The sequence below is a fragment of the Populus trichocarpa genome, chromosome 9 (genome assembly GCF_000002775.5).
Source record: "Populus trichocarpa isolate Nisqually-1 chromosome 9, P.trichocarpa_v4.1, whole genome shotgun sequence".
In the NCBI taxonomy this organism is placed as follows: Eukaryota; Viridiplantae; Streptophyta; class Magnoliopsida; order Malpighiales; family Salicaceae; genus Populus; species Populus trichocarpa.
The window spans coordinates 1,570,338-1,587,722 of NC_037293.2; the positions used below are offsets into that span (position 1 = coordinate 1,570,338).

The 17,385-nt window shown below is 32.2% G+C and overlaps 1 protein-coding gene across 1 annotated transcript; it reads right to left on the reverse strand.

Annotated features, from left to right (window-relative positions):
- Window positions 1–235: 235 nt before the first annotated feature.
- Window positions 236–6,250, reverse strand: LOC7491163 (dolichol kinase EVAN). Its single transcript, XM_024608955.2, has 14 exons — window positions 5,921–6,250; window positions 5,664–5,776; window positions 5,050–5,232; window positions 4,851–4,955; window positions 4,135–4,205; window positions 3,961–4,041; window positions 3,648–3,862; window positions 3,001–3,190; window positions 2,832–2,897; window positions 2,030–2,118; window positions 1,800–1,914; window positions 988–1,039; window positions 798–898; window positions 236–710 (listed from the first exon to the last, which is right to left on the reverse strand). The coding sequence occupies exons 1-14, from the start codon at window positions 6,112–6,114 to the stop codon at window positions 597–599; spliced, it is 1,689 nt and encodes a 562-aa protein (XP_024464723.2). The 5' UTR covers window positions 6,115–6,250; the 3' UTR covers window positions 236–596.
- Window positions 6,251–17,385: the final 11,135 nt, after the last annotated feature.

The window sequence follows — 17,385 nt, forward strand, 5'->3', positions numbered from 1 at the left end:
CACCACAGCATGCCCGTACGAGTTGAGGCCTCCTCCAAGAACATTAGACATGAGGCTCCCATAGAATGATTTGATTAGCTAGATCTCTGTCATGTTCTATGCCGCCATCCCCGCTGAAAGTTCTGTCAAATGGGGTGAGTTACAATGATCATTACGAAAAGAATACTAGTGAAATACCATATAACACGCATTGGTTCCATACTAACACTGGAAAGGAACAAGACCCACATACCACTTAACCAAAATAAAACCTTGTATTAAGCTTTTACATTAATACAACACAATACAATAAATAGAACATGTACCGAAAATTATCTGCTCTGATCATGTATTTGTGGTACAATGAATAACCAAAGTACCAGTATTTACAGCATTGAACATGGACTCTCGTAATCCTAGGCCTAATCCAGATACAATCTAAACTATAAATGAATATGATATACAACAAGATGTTTGTATTCTCTAAGAATTGGGTAAGGTGTGCCTACAAAATGGTGTTAGCGGATAGGAAACAATCAGATATAATGTAACTTCCAGGTGAATTTCTTATTGGCTATTGGTTTATTTATTTATTTATTTTGAGGTAAGAGCTGCATTTACAAACATAGAAGGCTGTAGAAAACAAGTGGTATGAATGCGTTATCAAGTTGTGCCGTGTAGGCCTCCAACAAGCCACTCACTGTTACAGCTAGGAGAAGAGAGATCCAATGCTGCACAAAGTAGTAAAGGAAACATTAACAAGTTGTGTGCGCAAGCGCGAGCGCGCGTGTGTGTGTGAGAGAGAGAGAGAGAGAAACCTCAGTAAGAAAATATCCAGTGGATGCTAAATGCGGAAGCAATACTGAGCAAGCAGCAAGGACTGATGTTATACCAGCTGCAGTGCCTTCAATGGTTTTCTCTAGCAAGTAAAAGAGTTCCACACATAATATCAGAAATATATTAAAAACACTAATAGACCAAGAATTAATCATTCTAAAGAGAACTTACTCCCAGTTTTGCTCCACCTGAGGACACCATATTTGTGGCCAACCATTGAAGCCTGAATATTAAAGCAAAGCCATCTTACTAGTTTTCAATGAAGCAGGGCTATTGGTGAACAATAAACATGAATAATCTAATGGCAGACATAAACAAGGGCCTACATATGTTATTACCAAAAATTCTAATACTCCATATCCATCCACCAGATATACATTTATATTAGAATTTCACTGGTAAAAGCTTCTACAAATATCGTGCAAGTTCATTGAATCAGATATTTATATGATATACAGCCCTATCTCAGTGGCCAAAGGGCCACTCGTATCCTGCCATGTGAATCATCTTTTATTGTCCAGCTAATATATATGAATAATATGTTCTGAATAATATGTTCTGAATAATATGTTATTGTCCAGCTATTATATATGAATAATATCACTCACAACCAGAACCTAAAAACGAACCATAAATCTGAAACTCGGCACAACATATGACTTGCTAAGTGTACATTAGAATGTTGCATGAATGTAAATCTGAAACATACATCACAAACCTCTCCAGCTTGCAACCATGAGGAATAACTATTGCATTCCATTACTTCATAACCCCTCATAAAGCTTATTTAAAAGTTGCAATTGATGTCCTGTTTATTAACCAACTCGGTTTTAAAGAAGGCAAATGCATGCTTATAACTTATCGGTTGGATGTGTTGAATGATCACTTATAGAGATGCAAATTGACTAGAAACATGAAGCAAAAAAAAAAAAATTGTAAACCAAATTGTTACCAATAAGAAACATGGAAATAAGCTCACTCACCATTGTATCCCCAATTCCAAGGCTCAAAATTCCAGCAAAAGGAGCAAGGGGTCGATCATTGTATCCAGAAGACATCCAGATAGGAAGTGCACATCCCAGTAAAAGTGAAAAGTGGCTAAAGAATAAAGAATAAAAAATAATAATAATAATAATAAAAGAGGAAAAATTACTCATCTGCATTAAACATTTGCATTATAAAGACAAAGTGTGAGGGAAATAACTAGTCATGCCTGACAATGAGGAGGTCAGAGTCACGATGGTCTGTGAAAGCATTCATAAATTCATGCACAAGCTGTCCCAAAGGCCAAATTCTCCAAACCTGACCACAAAAATGTATGGCAAAGATAAATAATTTACGGGAACATAATGAAACTCGGGAGTTATTCAGAACTCCTGGAGCTGTAATTTTCACTCATGTACACATAGGACCCACCATAAAAATTATTCCAAGGGTCCCACCTCCATGTAAGAGAGAGTAGAACTCCTGGTGTAACTAATAATTTTCTTGAAACTCAGAACTATATCACTGATTATAGTCACCACCAAAAATATAAATTCTAATGTCTTGAAACCAGGATCAGATTAACCAACCGGTTTCAGGTAACATATCTCATGCATGATGCTGGAATTGCAATTAGAGGTGTCGACATGACTGGAAAGCATAGCCAAGTCAAAATAAAAATGAAAGTTAGCATATGGTAGAATTCATGGGACAATATAGAGGTGGATTAGTACAGATTATTATGATAATTTGAAAAAAGGAAACTACAAAATTTAATGCTAAACATAAATATGACAAGACATTATTAACCTAAAAAGTTCTACAGTGAAGTAAATGCCACTGCAATTTTTAAGAAATTCTCAGCTCCTCTTTTCTATCAACAAATAACATATCTTTTAAAATTGCTCCTACCTACAATATTGACCCTTGGAGCATCACTTTCAACAAACTGATCAAATTTGTAATCATCCAAGCCGTGTATAAGAATGAAAATGTCAATACAATACAATCTACACATTCAATCAACTTACTCGAATAATTTCCAAAGTCAAGAAAACTGCCAAGGCTGCACCAAATGCCAGATCAAGAAACTTAGGCTGAAAACAAACTTACATCAGCAGTGTATCCAAGAAATCAACAATAAAAACAACAACCACCAAAACAACCAAAATGATGATCAATCTTTTATCCCCAAATTACCTGTAAGATAACAGCAGGCAGAAACATTAAAACAGCCATTAGATGGTAGTACTTTCGAAGAAGAATCCTCTCAATCTTACTATTCTTGGATATGTTATAGAATCGCAGAACAGAAAGATATATCACACACACCCAATAGAGACAGAGTGATAGTCTTTTAACTGGTTCCATAAAAACAAATCTAACCACCCTGTTAAAAAACATATGATGAGAATATATTCGGAAGAATTATATGGATATAATGGATTGCAAATATAAGAACCAAGACTGTGATTCCTATTTCCTAGCCACAATTGTTTCAAGCATCACTACAGTGCAAAATAACCCCACAGTTCACCCTAACAGGGTGAGAGACACCAATTGCACTACAGAGATGTCCAAGTTCCAAACCCCAGCAACACAGCCTAACCTATCAGAAAGGGGGAAAGACCCAAACATTTTGATCAAAGTAACATTCAACACATGCAACCCAAAAATCATGAACTATATATATCACTGAGATAATATGCCAATCATCTACCAGTTCATTATTAAGCCAATTTAATCAAGATAAAATATTTTATCTTCAAATGAAATCAGAATGAGAAGAAAATTCAAGCAGTTACAAAATTTTATACGAAAGTAAATGTTGAGGCAAGTAATAATACCACAACAGTGGATGCATGTCAAAATCCTGTACAAACTGCATCCATGAAGGGATGATCACAACAATCAAAAAACCAAGGGAAGCGAAGAATATAAGAGATTTCCCTTTCTCACTACATATCCTTGCTCCAGAGTAGGTTGATCTTGAAAAGCCATCCCATCCACAGAGCAAATATTTCAAGACAACTAGGTAGAGGAGAAGGCCGAGAAGTAGACCCTGGAAAGAAGATAAAAAAAAACCCACAAAATTCATAATCAATTCCTCAATTAAGGATGATTATCTTTATGGAAAACTCCACCAGTAACAAATCAAACCTGAATGATAATGCCAATCTCACTTCTCCTAAATCCATATTGCATAAAGACTAATTCTGACGAAGTCATGTATCCATAAAGCTGTTCAAACAACACCCATTACCATTATAAAGTAAAAACTCTGGGCTTAATCCAGAGGGAAGAGTAGACTGTTTTGTACAGAAGAGCACTAGCCTTTTCAATGGTATAGGCCAACATGTCACCAAAGTAGAGTACAAGACCCACAGTCACCAGAAGTGCTTCCCCTAGAAAGACCAAGGAAAGGGATGATTGCCAACAAAAGAACCAGACATTCTTAATGCGAGTACAACACCAAATATAAATATAACAAGGAAATGTGAGTTCCTTAGACAACAATGCAGTTTCATCTAGTTAGGGATAAGTGAAGGACATTTGTCCAATGGAATTCCAGCAACATCTGGAGATTTAAAGTGGCTTAGAAATGTGTATTTTTGGATTCTGACAATGATAGCCACTATGATAAATAGGCATGGTATCCATGGACACATTGAAGACACCACACAGTACATAAATCTCAAATCAAACTAAGCAACAATAAAAATCTCATGGAATGTACAAATATGCTATAAAAGTTCCATTGTGCAAGCAAATCGCTAAGCTTATAGAAACAATTGCAGAAACATGAAACTAAACCCACATGGAGAAGTCTGATATCATGCTTCTCACTAAATTTTTGCCAGTAAGCCATAGGTTTATCATGCAGAGGTTTAATACGCCTCCTACCAAATTCTGAAAGAAACATAAAGCAACACAATTGTAAATTATACAAGACCTTTGTGGTTACCAAAACTGATAAAGCAACACAAAATTATACTAGCATTCCACACTCGTTATCAACAAGATAGGCCAACAGCAAGCAGTAAACATACCAAAGGAAACGCATGAAGGAAAAGTATTAAGGAGATGCTGCACCAACTTAACTGCTGCGAATCCATGAAAAAACACCCACAAAAGTTTCCATATTGCATGCAAACCTGCAAATAAAATAAACAAAAACAGTAGAGGTGAATAAAAGTTCCAGGCATGCAAATATTTATTAGTCAAATGACAAACTAATTACATACTTACCAGTAGTACTATACAAAAATAATAGGGCTGCACCAATCACAAAACATACTAAGCCAAACTTAACATTCCATGCCTGACATGAACGGCTTCGTGTATTGTCCAATGTAAGTAAGCAGAGCACCATAAGCACAGTGAAGCAGCTACCAAATGCAGCCCAGTATTGCAACGCCAGGTAATTAAGTTCTGCATAATGAGTCGAATACAACACATGACCAAACATTTATATCATAGATCGATATCATAAAATATACTCCATATATATGCGTGTGTGAGTGAGAAAGAGATAACTCCTAATTTCTCCTCTGCATTTGTAGCAAAAGTAAATTCCCCCATAATTGAAAAAATGTGAGCCAAACAAGGCCAATCAATAATCGTCTTTGATTTCCATCCATTTTACGCATCACATGAGTGAGAAATTGACCGTTTTTCTACAAAAACAAGGGAAAAGTGACTTCATGTGATGCATATAAAACTGGTGGAGACTGGCAATCATTATCAGTTGGCCTGATTTAGCCCACATATGAAACACGGAGGGGAAATTGACTTTTCACTACAAATACAGGGGAGAAATAGCAATTGCTTCTCTCTATAATTTCATTAGCAATTGTTAGTACCTCCAGGATGAACTTGATTCAATGAGAAGGCTCTTGATTGCTGTATCAATTTTGAAAGCATAAAAGTTGGTAATGTAACTGCACCTAATAGTAGCCCTGACGAAGCACCTGCCCTGAATTCAAATGTAAATATCATTAAACCCTAGCCTAATCGATAAGGTCAATTACAAAACACAAGGTTTCAGAAATCACAAATTAAAATTCAATTTCACGATCGCAGATTAAATGAAGCAGGAAACCCTAAAGGTAAGAAGTACCTGGTTTTGAATTGAGACAAGGAAGTGGAAGTCTCGACACGGACCTCGACGGAGAGAGCAAAGAGAGCGAGGAGAGAGAGAGCGACGCCGTGTAAGAGAAGAGAAAGAGGGAGAGAGAAGAGGACGATGACAATAAAAAGCGTAACCACCGCTCTCTCGCCGTTAAGTAACTGCGAAAACGAGACAGCGGCCATGGCGACTCCGCTGTCAAGCTGGAATCAAAAACAAAGGATTCGTTTTGATTGAGAAAGGAAACGGAGGAAGGAAACGGTGTATTTTTTTTTCTCGAAAAGGATGGGGTTGAGGCTCAGAGCCGTCGGGAGGAGTCGTTCGGTTAGGTGGCCGGCTCGGTGACTTAATTGGTGGGCCCCACCAAAACGTGTTTCAGTCAATGATAGGATTCCACATCAGCTGCCACTGTGTTCTCCCAGGCTGGTTTTTTATAAAGTCGTTTTCGCTAGTAAATTATAATTTAGTGCCTATACTTTATCAGAAGAACTTAACTAGTCCCTGTAGTTTAATATAGTAATTAACCAATCCCTGTGTTCAACTTAGTAAGCTGGTCCCTCTCTTTTTCCTGTGTTGAACTAGTTTATAAGCCCGCCATACACTGCTAGTCAGATCAAACTTTTTTAAGGTAATAAAAAATATAAAAGTTATAGATAATAGTTTAATATTTTTATTACATTCAACATAATATGTTAATTTTGAAATCTTTTAATCCAACATCTTATTTAACCCGAATTTAAAATCAAACAATATATGAGTTATCATGACTTGAGAAAATTAACTTGGTTGGTCTAAAAACAATCTGGCCAACAATAAAAAAAATAAAGATAAAATTAAGAGAGAAAAAATGAAATTGACATAAAATAATCTCTTGATCTGACTTCTTGTTTAACCATGATTTAAAATTAAATTATGTAAGAATTGTTTTGATATAATCTAATCAACTTGACTAATATAAAAGCAAAGTGAATAATTGTTAAAAAAATATTTAATAATAAAACTGAAAAAAAAGGGGAGGAATGGAAAAAAAAAATGGGGTCAATTGAAAAACAAAGCTCATAGAGTAGGGGGACAATTAAAAGGATAAAAAAAAGGTGAAGCTTCACTGTATATTAAGTAACCAAACAATATTTATAGATATTCCTACTATGGAAACAAAGACATTTTATGAAAACAAAACAGTAATCACATAGAGAGTACAACAATTATTTTTTAAGTGTTTTATTTTTGAAAAATTTATTAAAATAATATTATTTTTATTTTTTAAAAGAATTGTTTTTGACATCAGTATATCAAAATAATCATATATATATATATATATATATATATAATTTAAATAAAAAAATTAAAATTTTAAGAAACAATATTCCAAACACGACCTCGTAGAAGGAAAGATAATTGGCTTTTAATTTGTGAATGGGTGATCTTGGGATAAGAGGTATAAATGTATAATTATAAATCTAAAAGGAAATTTTAAGTATTACATGTAAAGTTGACATATATGCAGTGACTTGACATGCAGGGACTAAACAATTTGTTTCTAAAAATGGACTAATTAATTATTTTTTAAAAAAAAAAACACATGAGCTATATTTGCCCGTGCTCCATAATGTGTCAATAACAATTTTAATTTTAAATAAAAAAAATATGAAACATAATTTTAAGTGTCTTGAGTCTGGTTGCGGAGCTCTATTGGGTCTCGAGGCAAAGCCAGACCTCATTGTTTTAGGTCTGGCTGCGAAGTCAGACCCAATATTCTTGGGTCTGTTTTCTTGGGTTTGTCATCACATCAAAATAATATAAAAATATCAAAAAAATATTAATTTGAAGTAAAGAAAAAAATTAAAAAAATCATTTTTTTAAAGCATTTTCAAAACGCAAAAACAAACATGTTTTAATATGAAAATTCAACCCAACCTAAAATAAAAAAAAATCATCATCCAATTTTTGTAAAATATAAAAAAATCACTTCAATTTATTTTCCTTTTATAGTATGAAAACAAATTCAATAAGAGAAAAGAAAAAAAATTAAAGAGGAAAAAAAATAAAATTAGAAATATCTTAAAAGGAAAAAAATTAAAGGGAAAGAAATTAGTTACCGGTGTATTGGGCGCTACTCTGCTATGTGCTATTCATAGTACTACTATAAAAAATACTTTATTTGAAAATGGTGATGATGCAAATGCATTTCGTGCTTTTAACCTAACTCAAACATTTTTACATTTGAAAAACAAAATTGTTATTGACCCACTATGGAGCGCGGACCAATATACTAGCTATTGTATTATTATTTAATAGTCATTTTTTTAAAATATTTTTTTAAAAATATATTGAGATATTATTTTATTATTTTTTTTAAATTGAAGTTTTATATCATCACATCAAAATAATACAAATACATCAAAAAATATTAATTTGAATTAAAGAAAAAAAGAAAAAAAATTAATTTTTAAAATATTTTTGAAACGCAAAAACAAACATACTTAAATAAGAAAATTCAACCCAACTTCAAATGAAAATGTTTTTATCATCGCCCAACTTTTATACAATATAAAAAAAGTCTCATCATTTTTTTTTTTTACAGTATGAAAACAAAAATTCAATAAGAGAAGAAAAAAATTTAAAGAGGAAAAAATTAAAATTAAAAATATCTTAAAATAAAAAAATTTAAAGGGAAAGAAATTAGTTGTCGATGCATTGAACATTGCTCTGTTATGCTCTATTTATGGTGTCACTGTAGAAAATAGTTTATTTGAAGATGGTTATGGTGCAAATATATCATGTGCTTTTAACCCAACTCAAGCTTTTTTTTCATTTAAAAAAAAAATTGTTATTGACCTGCTGAGCAGCGCGAGTCACTATCCTAGTTATTATATTATTACATAATGATTATTTTTAAAAATTATTTTTTTATATAATCACATCAAAATAATATAAAAATATCAAAAAATATTAATTTGAAGTAAAGAAAAAAATAAGAAGTTTTTAATTTTTTTAAAGCATTTTTGAAAGATAAAAACAAACATGCTTTAATAAGAAAATTCAACTCAACCTCAAATGAAAAAAATTATCATCACCCAACTTTTGTGCAATATAAAAAAGGTCACATCAATTTATTTTCTCTTTATAGTATAAAAAAATTCAATAAGAGAAAAGGAAAAAAAATTTAAAGACGAAAAAAATTTGAAAATATCTTTAAAGGAAAAAAAATAAAGGGAAAGAAATTAGTTGTCGGTGTATTTGGTGTTGTTCTGCTATGCGCTATTGATGGTGCTACATAGAAAATATTTTATTTGAAGATAGTGATGGTGCAAATACATTCTGTGCTTTTAACCCAACTCAAATATTTTTACATTTGAAGAAAAAATTGTTATTGACCCGCTGCGAAGCGCGGACCAATAAGCTAATTATTATATTATTACGTAATGGTTATTTTTTTATTTTTTTTAAAATATATTGAGATAATATATTTTTTTAACATTGATTTTTTATATCCTCACATCAAAATAATACACAAACATCAAAAAATATTAATTTGAATTAAAGAAAAATATAAAAACAAATTTCAATTTTTTTAAAGCATTTTTAAAACGAAAAAACGAACATGCTTTAATAAGAAAATCCAACCCAGCTTGAAATGAAAAAAAACTTATCATCACCCAACTTTTGTACAATATAAAAAAAATCTCATCAATTTATTTACTCTTTACAGTATAAAAAACAATTAAATATGAGAAAAGAAAAACAAATCTAAAGAGGCAAAAAAAATAAAATTAGAAATATCTGGCGGCCTAGCCAAACCTAATAGCGTTGGGTTTGGATTCCTAGCCGAATCCAAAAGCATTTGGTTTGGCTGCTCAGCCAAATCCAAGATCGATGGATCTAACTAAAAGTCGGAGCCAATAGCGTTGGGTCTGGCGGCCAAGTGAGACCCAACACCACTTTTTAACTAATAAACAAAAACGACAACACCCCCTCGGTGCTATAATATTGTCCATATTATAAATACTCTATGTCTACAATGTGATCTATAGTATAATAAATTCATGTCCACATCTACATAGTGTTTTTCCTCTATAATATAATTTACTATTATTTTCACCAACCCCCTCGTTTTTGCTGAAACTCATGCAAAATATCAAATAATAATAATAATAATACAACTTAAAAGGCTAATTCATTCATTAATTTTTTAATTAGTTTTTATTTATTTATTTTTTAACGTGGATGTATAGCTGACACAAGTGTGCATGAATCAAATCTATAAACAGAATCTCAAAAGACAACTTAGCTTGGAAGCACAAATGCTTCCTTTTCCTTTTATCTAAGAGGGTGTTTAAAAGTATGGTAGTGATTTTCTTTTTAAAATATTTTTTATTTAAAAATACATTAAAATAATATATATTTTTTATTTTTTTAAAATCAATTTTGACATCAGTACATCAAAATAATATGAAAATATCAAAAACATATTAATTTAAAAAAAATAAAAAATTTTCAAAAATTTTCAAAATCAATTACATTGGGTTCATATGTCAAAGATACGTGCATCTGTGTGTGTGTGTGTAATATTTGAAAGTTTTTTTAAAAAATCATAAAGAAAAAACCCAAATTCTAATATTAGAGTAATTAAACTAAAATTATAGATAAAAAGCTTGGTTTTTTTTTAAAAAAATAAATTATAAAATTATTATATAAATTAAATAAAATTAAATTATTGAGTAAATTTCCTATAGTTTTAAAAAATTATAGATTAAATTTTTTTTATTTAAAATATATTCCTTCCTCTAATTTAAAAAAGAATTCTCTAAAATTATAAATTAAATTAAAACTATTAGGTGAAATTCACATCGCTTATTCCAATATAATTCAATTTATATTATTACTTGAATGTGGAATTTTTCTTTCTTTTTTAATTTTTTTTTCATTTTCCCAATTTTTCATATGAAATTTTATTATGTATTGATGCATATATATTTTCGATACAAGGAACCCAATATTATATAATTTGGTGAAAGTGCAAAAACAATAGCGAACCTATAATAAAAAAAGAAAAAAACCATAATAATAATAAAAAAAAGAATATGGGAACAAACATGCTTGACAAGTTCTTATTTAAAACATCGATCCCTTTCATGAATGAGAAGCAAAAAAGCTATCCCATTTCCAAATTCCCCTGTTTACTACAATCAACCCAATCACTAGTTGTCGTCCCTGATCCCTTTTATTTATGAATGAGTATATTTTCTACTTCACAGCGAATTAATATTATTATTTTAAAAAAAATATAAAAAATTATTTAGATTATAAAAAAATATTTTAATAGTATTATTAAACCTAACCAAGTAAGTTAATTTTTAAACCTTTATTTATCTGTTTGCCAAACTCAAACGTCTTAAGTCTGATAGACATGTTACACCCAAGCACCTTGGGTCTTGTTGTCATGCCAGGCCTAAGATACCTGAGTCTGGAAACGTCTTAGATCTGGCTGTCATGCCAAATCCAAACGTCTTGGGTTTGATAACCATGATAGACCCAAGTTTGAAAATAAAGGAATACTTGGATGGAAACATAAAATTAATATTTTCATCCACAATGCATATAAAAAAAAAGTTTATTTTGAAGGCTTGAAATAAATCACTTAGAACTCAACATTTTCATTCTTTCCTCTTCAAATATAACAAATGTATAAAATAAGTTGAAGAAACAAAAAAGAGTTTGCTGTTAAGTTCTACTGCATATGAATGAAAAATCCTACTTGAATGAGATAGTGTTTGTTTTCGCATTCCAATCATGCTTTTGAAAAATTTTAAAATTTTTAACCTAGACACTTGGGTCCGGCATGGTTGCTAGGCCCAACGCTTGGGTCTAGCAACCATGCCTAATTTGACAAAAAACAAACAAAGAGAACAATTGTGCACTTTAGTTGTTATGAGATAGAAAAGAAAGAAAAACAAAAAACAATCCATCATTGGCGGCAATCCAACCATTATCTGTCTGCACATGCCATACCATGTGGAAGAGAACACGACTGTGCATCCAATGAGATGACGAATGACTAGATTTGGCCTCCGGGAAGGGTCATGCGCGCCTTCTTAATGGCGTGAGTGCCACCCATTTGCTGAGAAAGAAAAAGAAAGCCAAAGAAATATCTCGTGAAAAGATGAGAAATTGAAAGTGAAACTAATATTACAATCCACAGTAAAAAATCTCTTGATCTATAATAATTTCCCTATATCATTTAGCTTTTATTATAATGATGTAAGATTAATATGATATATGATATTTTTATTAAAAAAATATCAATTTCATTAATAATATTTATTTATTATATGCATGAGATGCCATTTAATTTATAATATTTTTGTGGGAAATATGCTGTGTGAAAATAATATACCATTACTCTTCTAAGTGTTCGTGGACACTAATTAATGAGAAATTTTAGATTACTTAATGATTAATTATCAATATTCACTCTATTACAAAGATAAATACAAGAAGAGGAAAATAAAAAAAAATATATTTTTTAATTTTAAGTGAAAATATTGTTATTATTTTTTATATATTCAGATATAATTCCCTTTTCCATTTTTGTGCTTATTTTCTCATTTCAAAGTATTTCCATATAGTAAAATATCAGTAATTATCAAAAAATCATCTCAATTCAAAACTTAAGCTACTAGATAAGGTCTCAAGAATAATTTTATATTACTTTCTAACAGACAACTCAAGTGAAAGCTATCTGAGCTTAGAACTTGCATAAACTTACCCTACTACTTTGTGTTTAATTTTTATTAAGTAGAATGAGGATGAAAAGATTTGAACTCATGATTGATTATCAAGACTATGATACCATATTAAAAATATTAAAGTTATGTTTTACGAATCACTATTAATGTGGGATTCAATTTTTTTCAATGAACTTTAATTTGGTCTAATAAATTAACTCTCGTATTAATATTTCCTAAATTAATGGCATCAAAGTTATATCGATAGGATTTTAATGAGACTCTTGCTATATAAATACAAGTTTTTGATCCCTAGGCTTACATACTGAAGTACAAACTTTTACCTATAAAAATACACAATTAAATTTCGAAAGTATTTTTCATCAATGACAAAGAGATATATTTTGATATATTTATTTTTCTACATCAATCTAAATGCAAATTATTTTAAAAATATGTTTAGATTATCAAGTATAACAAAAAAATCATCTCAATCCAAAACTTAAGCAATTAGGTGAGGTCTTAATAATAATTTTATATTGCTTTCTAACACACATCCCTTAAGTAAAAGTTTTTTGAGCTTGAAACTTGCATATACCTCACACTACCTTATGCTTAATTTTATTAATTAGAATGAAGATGATAAGATTTGAACAAATTTAAACTCGTGATTGTTTAGTTATAAAGGCTATGATTACGATGTCAAAATTTAATCCCAGCAGCCACACCACAAAATTTAATCCCAGTAGCCACACCATAAAATTTGTTGCGATGTCGCGGTCGCACAAATTAATTACCCTAGCTTAAAACACAACACACAAGATAGTATAGAGTAAGCAAGGGGTCGATCCCACAATGAAGATTTAGTTCAGATTTTTATGCTATACGTTATGTAATTAGGGGGTTTTGATTTGTGATGATCTAAACTATGGAAGAAATTAAACTAGCAAACAAAATCAATTGAAACTGAAATTTATCAAGAAAACAAACCGATGCGTCACATGATATTTGCGTAACAATGCTTCCATTGAATGATTGTAAAAATGAGTGCCACGATCACTAATGATAGCTTTAGGGATTCCAAACCTGTCAAATATGTGAGTCCTGACAAAATCTAAAACAACCTTAGCATCGTTAGTTCGTGTGGCTTTCGCCTCAATCCACTTGGACACATAATCAACAGCAAGAAGGATATAAAGATTGCTAAAAGAAGAAGGAAATGGACCCATAAAATCAATACCCCATACATAAAAAATTTCACTTACAAGAATATTCGTTAAAGGCATTTAATTCTTATGATTGATATTACCTGTTCTTTGGCATTTCTCACATGATTTGCAGAAGTGATATGCATCTTTAAAAATAGAAGGCCAATAGAAACCACTTTCAAGTATCTTATGGGTCGTTTTTTTTGCTCCAAAATGCCCACCACAAGAATGAGAATGACAAAAAGTGAGAATGGAATGAAATTCATCCTGTGGTACACATCTCCTTACTACTTGATCCACACAAAATTTCCACAAGGAGTATCCCAAAAATAATATTTAGCATCAGCTCGTAACTTGTCCTTTTGGGATGTAGATAAACCTGGAGGGAATTCTTTGGTGACTAAATAGTTCACCAAATCAGCATACCATGGTCTTATAGAGGAATGTAGCACATACAATTGTTCATTGAGGAATGTTTCTCTTATTGTTTCGGTTTGTATATCCTCGGTCCTCAGTCGGCTCAAGTGATCAGCCACATGGTTTTCGACACCATTTTTGTTTTTGATCTCAAGATCAAATTCTTGCAAAAGCAAGATCCACCTAATCAATCTTGGTTTGGACTTCTTTTTCTTCAAAAGATACCTTAAATCTGCATGGTCAGTAAAAACAATGACTTTTGTACCAAGTAGATATGACCTGAATTTTTCAAGAGCAAACACCACTGCAAAAAGTTCCTTTTCAGTTGTATGGTAATTGCATTGCACTCCGTCCAACATGCGGGAAGCATAGGCAATAACATGCAAATTCTTCCCTATTCTTTGCCCAAGCACATCGCCTACTGCATAGTCACTCGCATCACACATTATCTCAAAAGGCTCATCCCAGTTTGGTGGTTGGATTATAGGGGCAGATGTGACACGTCTCTTAAGCTCATCATGGGCATCTTTACATGCTTGATCAAACACAAAATCCACTTCTTTGGCTAATAGTTTGCATAAGGGTGCTGTAATCTTCGAGAAATCTTTGATAAAACATCGATAGAAACCTGCATGACCTAGAAAAGAACGAACTTCCCTCACGCATGAAGGGTAAGGCAATGATGAAATAACGTCTATTTTAGCTTTATCAACCTCTAATCCACGTGAAGACACAACATACCCAAGAACTATTCCTTGTTCTACCATAAAATAACATTTTTCATAGTTCAAGACAAGGTTAGTTTCAATGCACCTTTTCAAGATCAAAGATAAATTTTCTAGACACTTATCAAAAGAATCACCATATACCGTGAAATCATCCATGAAAACCTCAATTATTCTTTCAATATAGTCAGAAAAAATACTCATCATGCATCTTTGAAAAGTTGCGGGTGCATTACAGAGACCAAAGGGCATTCTCCTATATGCATATGTACCAAATGGACATGTAAATGTAGTCTTTTCTTAATCTTCAGGATTAATAAAAATCTGATTGTATCCACTATATCCATCAAGAAAGCAATAAAAAGACTTACCTGCTAAGCGTTCAAGCATTTGGTCCATGAATGGTAATGAGAAATGATCTTTGCGTGTAGCAAGATTTAGCTTTCTGTAATCAACACACATTCTCCATCCACTCGAGATGCGAGTAGGAATGAGTTCATCATTTTTGTTTTTCACCAACGTGATTCCGGTCTTCTTGGGCACTACATGGATTGGAGTCACCCATTTACTGTCCATGATGGGGTAAATGACACCTGCATCTAACAATTTCAAAATTTCAGCTTTCACTACTTTTATCATAGGCGGGTTCAACCTCCTTTGCATTTCCCTTGTTGGTTTCACATTGTCCTCCAATAGTATGTGATGCATACACATTGAGGGACTAATGCCCTTGATGTCGGCTAAAGTCCATCCAATAGCCGTCTTGTGATCACACAACAACTTCACAAGTTTTTCCTCTTGCGTACTTGTCAAACCTTTTGCGATGATAACAGGAAGTGTATTGTTGTCGCCAATGAATACATACTTTAAATTATCGGGCAAAGGTTTCAATTCTAGCTCGGGGGCCTGTAAAATAGATGTCAAAAGCTTTTTATGTGAAAGTACTAAATCAACAAAGACATTACCATGAGGAACGGTTTGCAAAGCTTGCAAAGTCAATGCTGATTCGTGCACGTTTTGGGGAACACCTATGTCCCTCTCCATCTCTTCTATCTTGGTAAAATCATAGTCATAGCTCAAAGCTACACTTAATCCATCCTCACAATCAAAATCAAAAACTTGTTGCACACACTTATCAACTTGGTCATAGCATGTAATAGAATAAACATTGCTATAAGGATATTTCATTGTATCATGAAAATTAAATTCAATCTTTTCATCTCCTACCTCTATAGACAAAGTATCCTTACCACAATCAATCTTTGTATTGGCAGTTTTCAAGAATGGTCTCCTAAACAATATAGGAATGTTGTTTGATGAATCACAATAATCATGTTCCATATCAAGAATATAAAAATCACATGGAATAACCAAACTATCAATCTTGACTAGGACATCTTTTATCACACCAAGTGGATAAACAAAACTACGATCCGCAAGTTGTATTACAATACTAGTTTTATTCAAAGGCTCAAGACTAAGAGAATCATAAACATGTTTAGGCATAACACTAATGGATGCACCTAAATCACATAATGCCCTTTTAAAACTAGCATTACCAATAACACATGAGATAGTAAACGCACCTAGGTCTTTTTGCTTCAAAGGCATATTCTTTTAAACAACAGCAGATACAACTTCAACCATACTTTCAGTTTGAAAGCTCTCTTGGTAGTACACATCTCCTTCAAGAATTTAGCATACTTGGGAATTTGCTTGACAACATCAAGTAAGGGAATGTTGAGTTCCACTTTCTTGAAAACCTCTAAAATCTTTTTTTCTTTGTCATCTTTCTTTGAACTAGAAGAACTCACAGGAAATGGTGGAATTGTTTTAAAACTGGAATTCATTGAGTGAGGAGTTACCTTTGGAGTGTTGGTCAATGTTTCAGTTTGGGAAAGAGAAGAATGTTTTTTCTTTGTACTCAATTCGGTTTCTATCTTTTCTTCTTCCTCCATCTCAATCTGTTTCGACCTTTGTCTTTCAAGTTCTTTCCCACTTCGCAGCATTATTGCACTAACATTCTCTTTTGGATTCAAAGCTTGGGAGGGCAATTTTCCATTCATTTGTGCCTCCAATTTCCCTACACTTGAAGCTACTTGCCCCATTTGCTTTTCCAAGTTGTGAATACTTAACCTTGTTTCCTGTTGAAAAGACATGATATTTTGTTGCAAGGTCACAGTGTTAGAAGCCAAAGTTTTCATCATCTCATGAAGATCATCATTGGATGATGACCCTATAACATTGGAGTTTGTAAATGGAGGGAGTTGTCTTGCTTGATAATTCTGTTGGGATTGAAATCCATGGGGATGGAACTATCGGCCTTGATTACCTTGTTGAGATGGGTTCTCATAGCGTAAGTTGGGATGATCTCTCCA

Bases quoted from the DNA above. Each gene is read 5' to 3' on its own strand.
- LOC7491163 (XM_024608955.2), bottom strand. From the start codon at position 6,114: ATGGCCGCTGTCTCGTTTTCGCAGTTACTTAACGGCGAGAGAGCGGTG. The intron at 4,956-5,049 runs GTAAGTATGTAA...TTTTATTTGCAG, and splicing joins ATTTTTGTATAGTACTACTG to GTTTGCATGCAATATGGAAA. The intron at 1,040-1,799 runs GTGAGTGAGCTT...TTTAATATTCAG, and splicing joins TTGGAATTGGGGATACAATG to GCTTCAATGGTTGGCCACAA.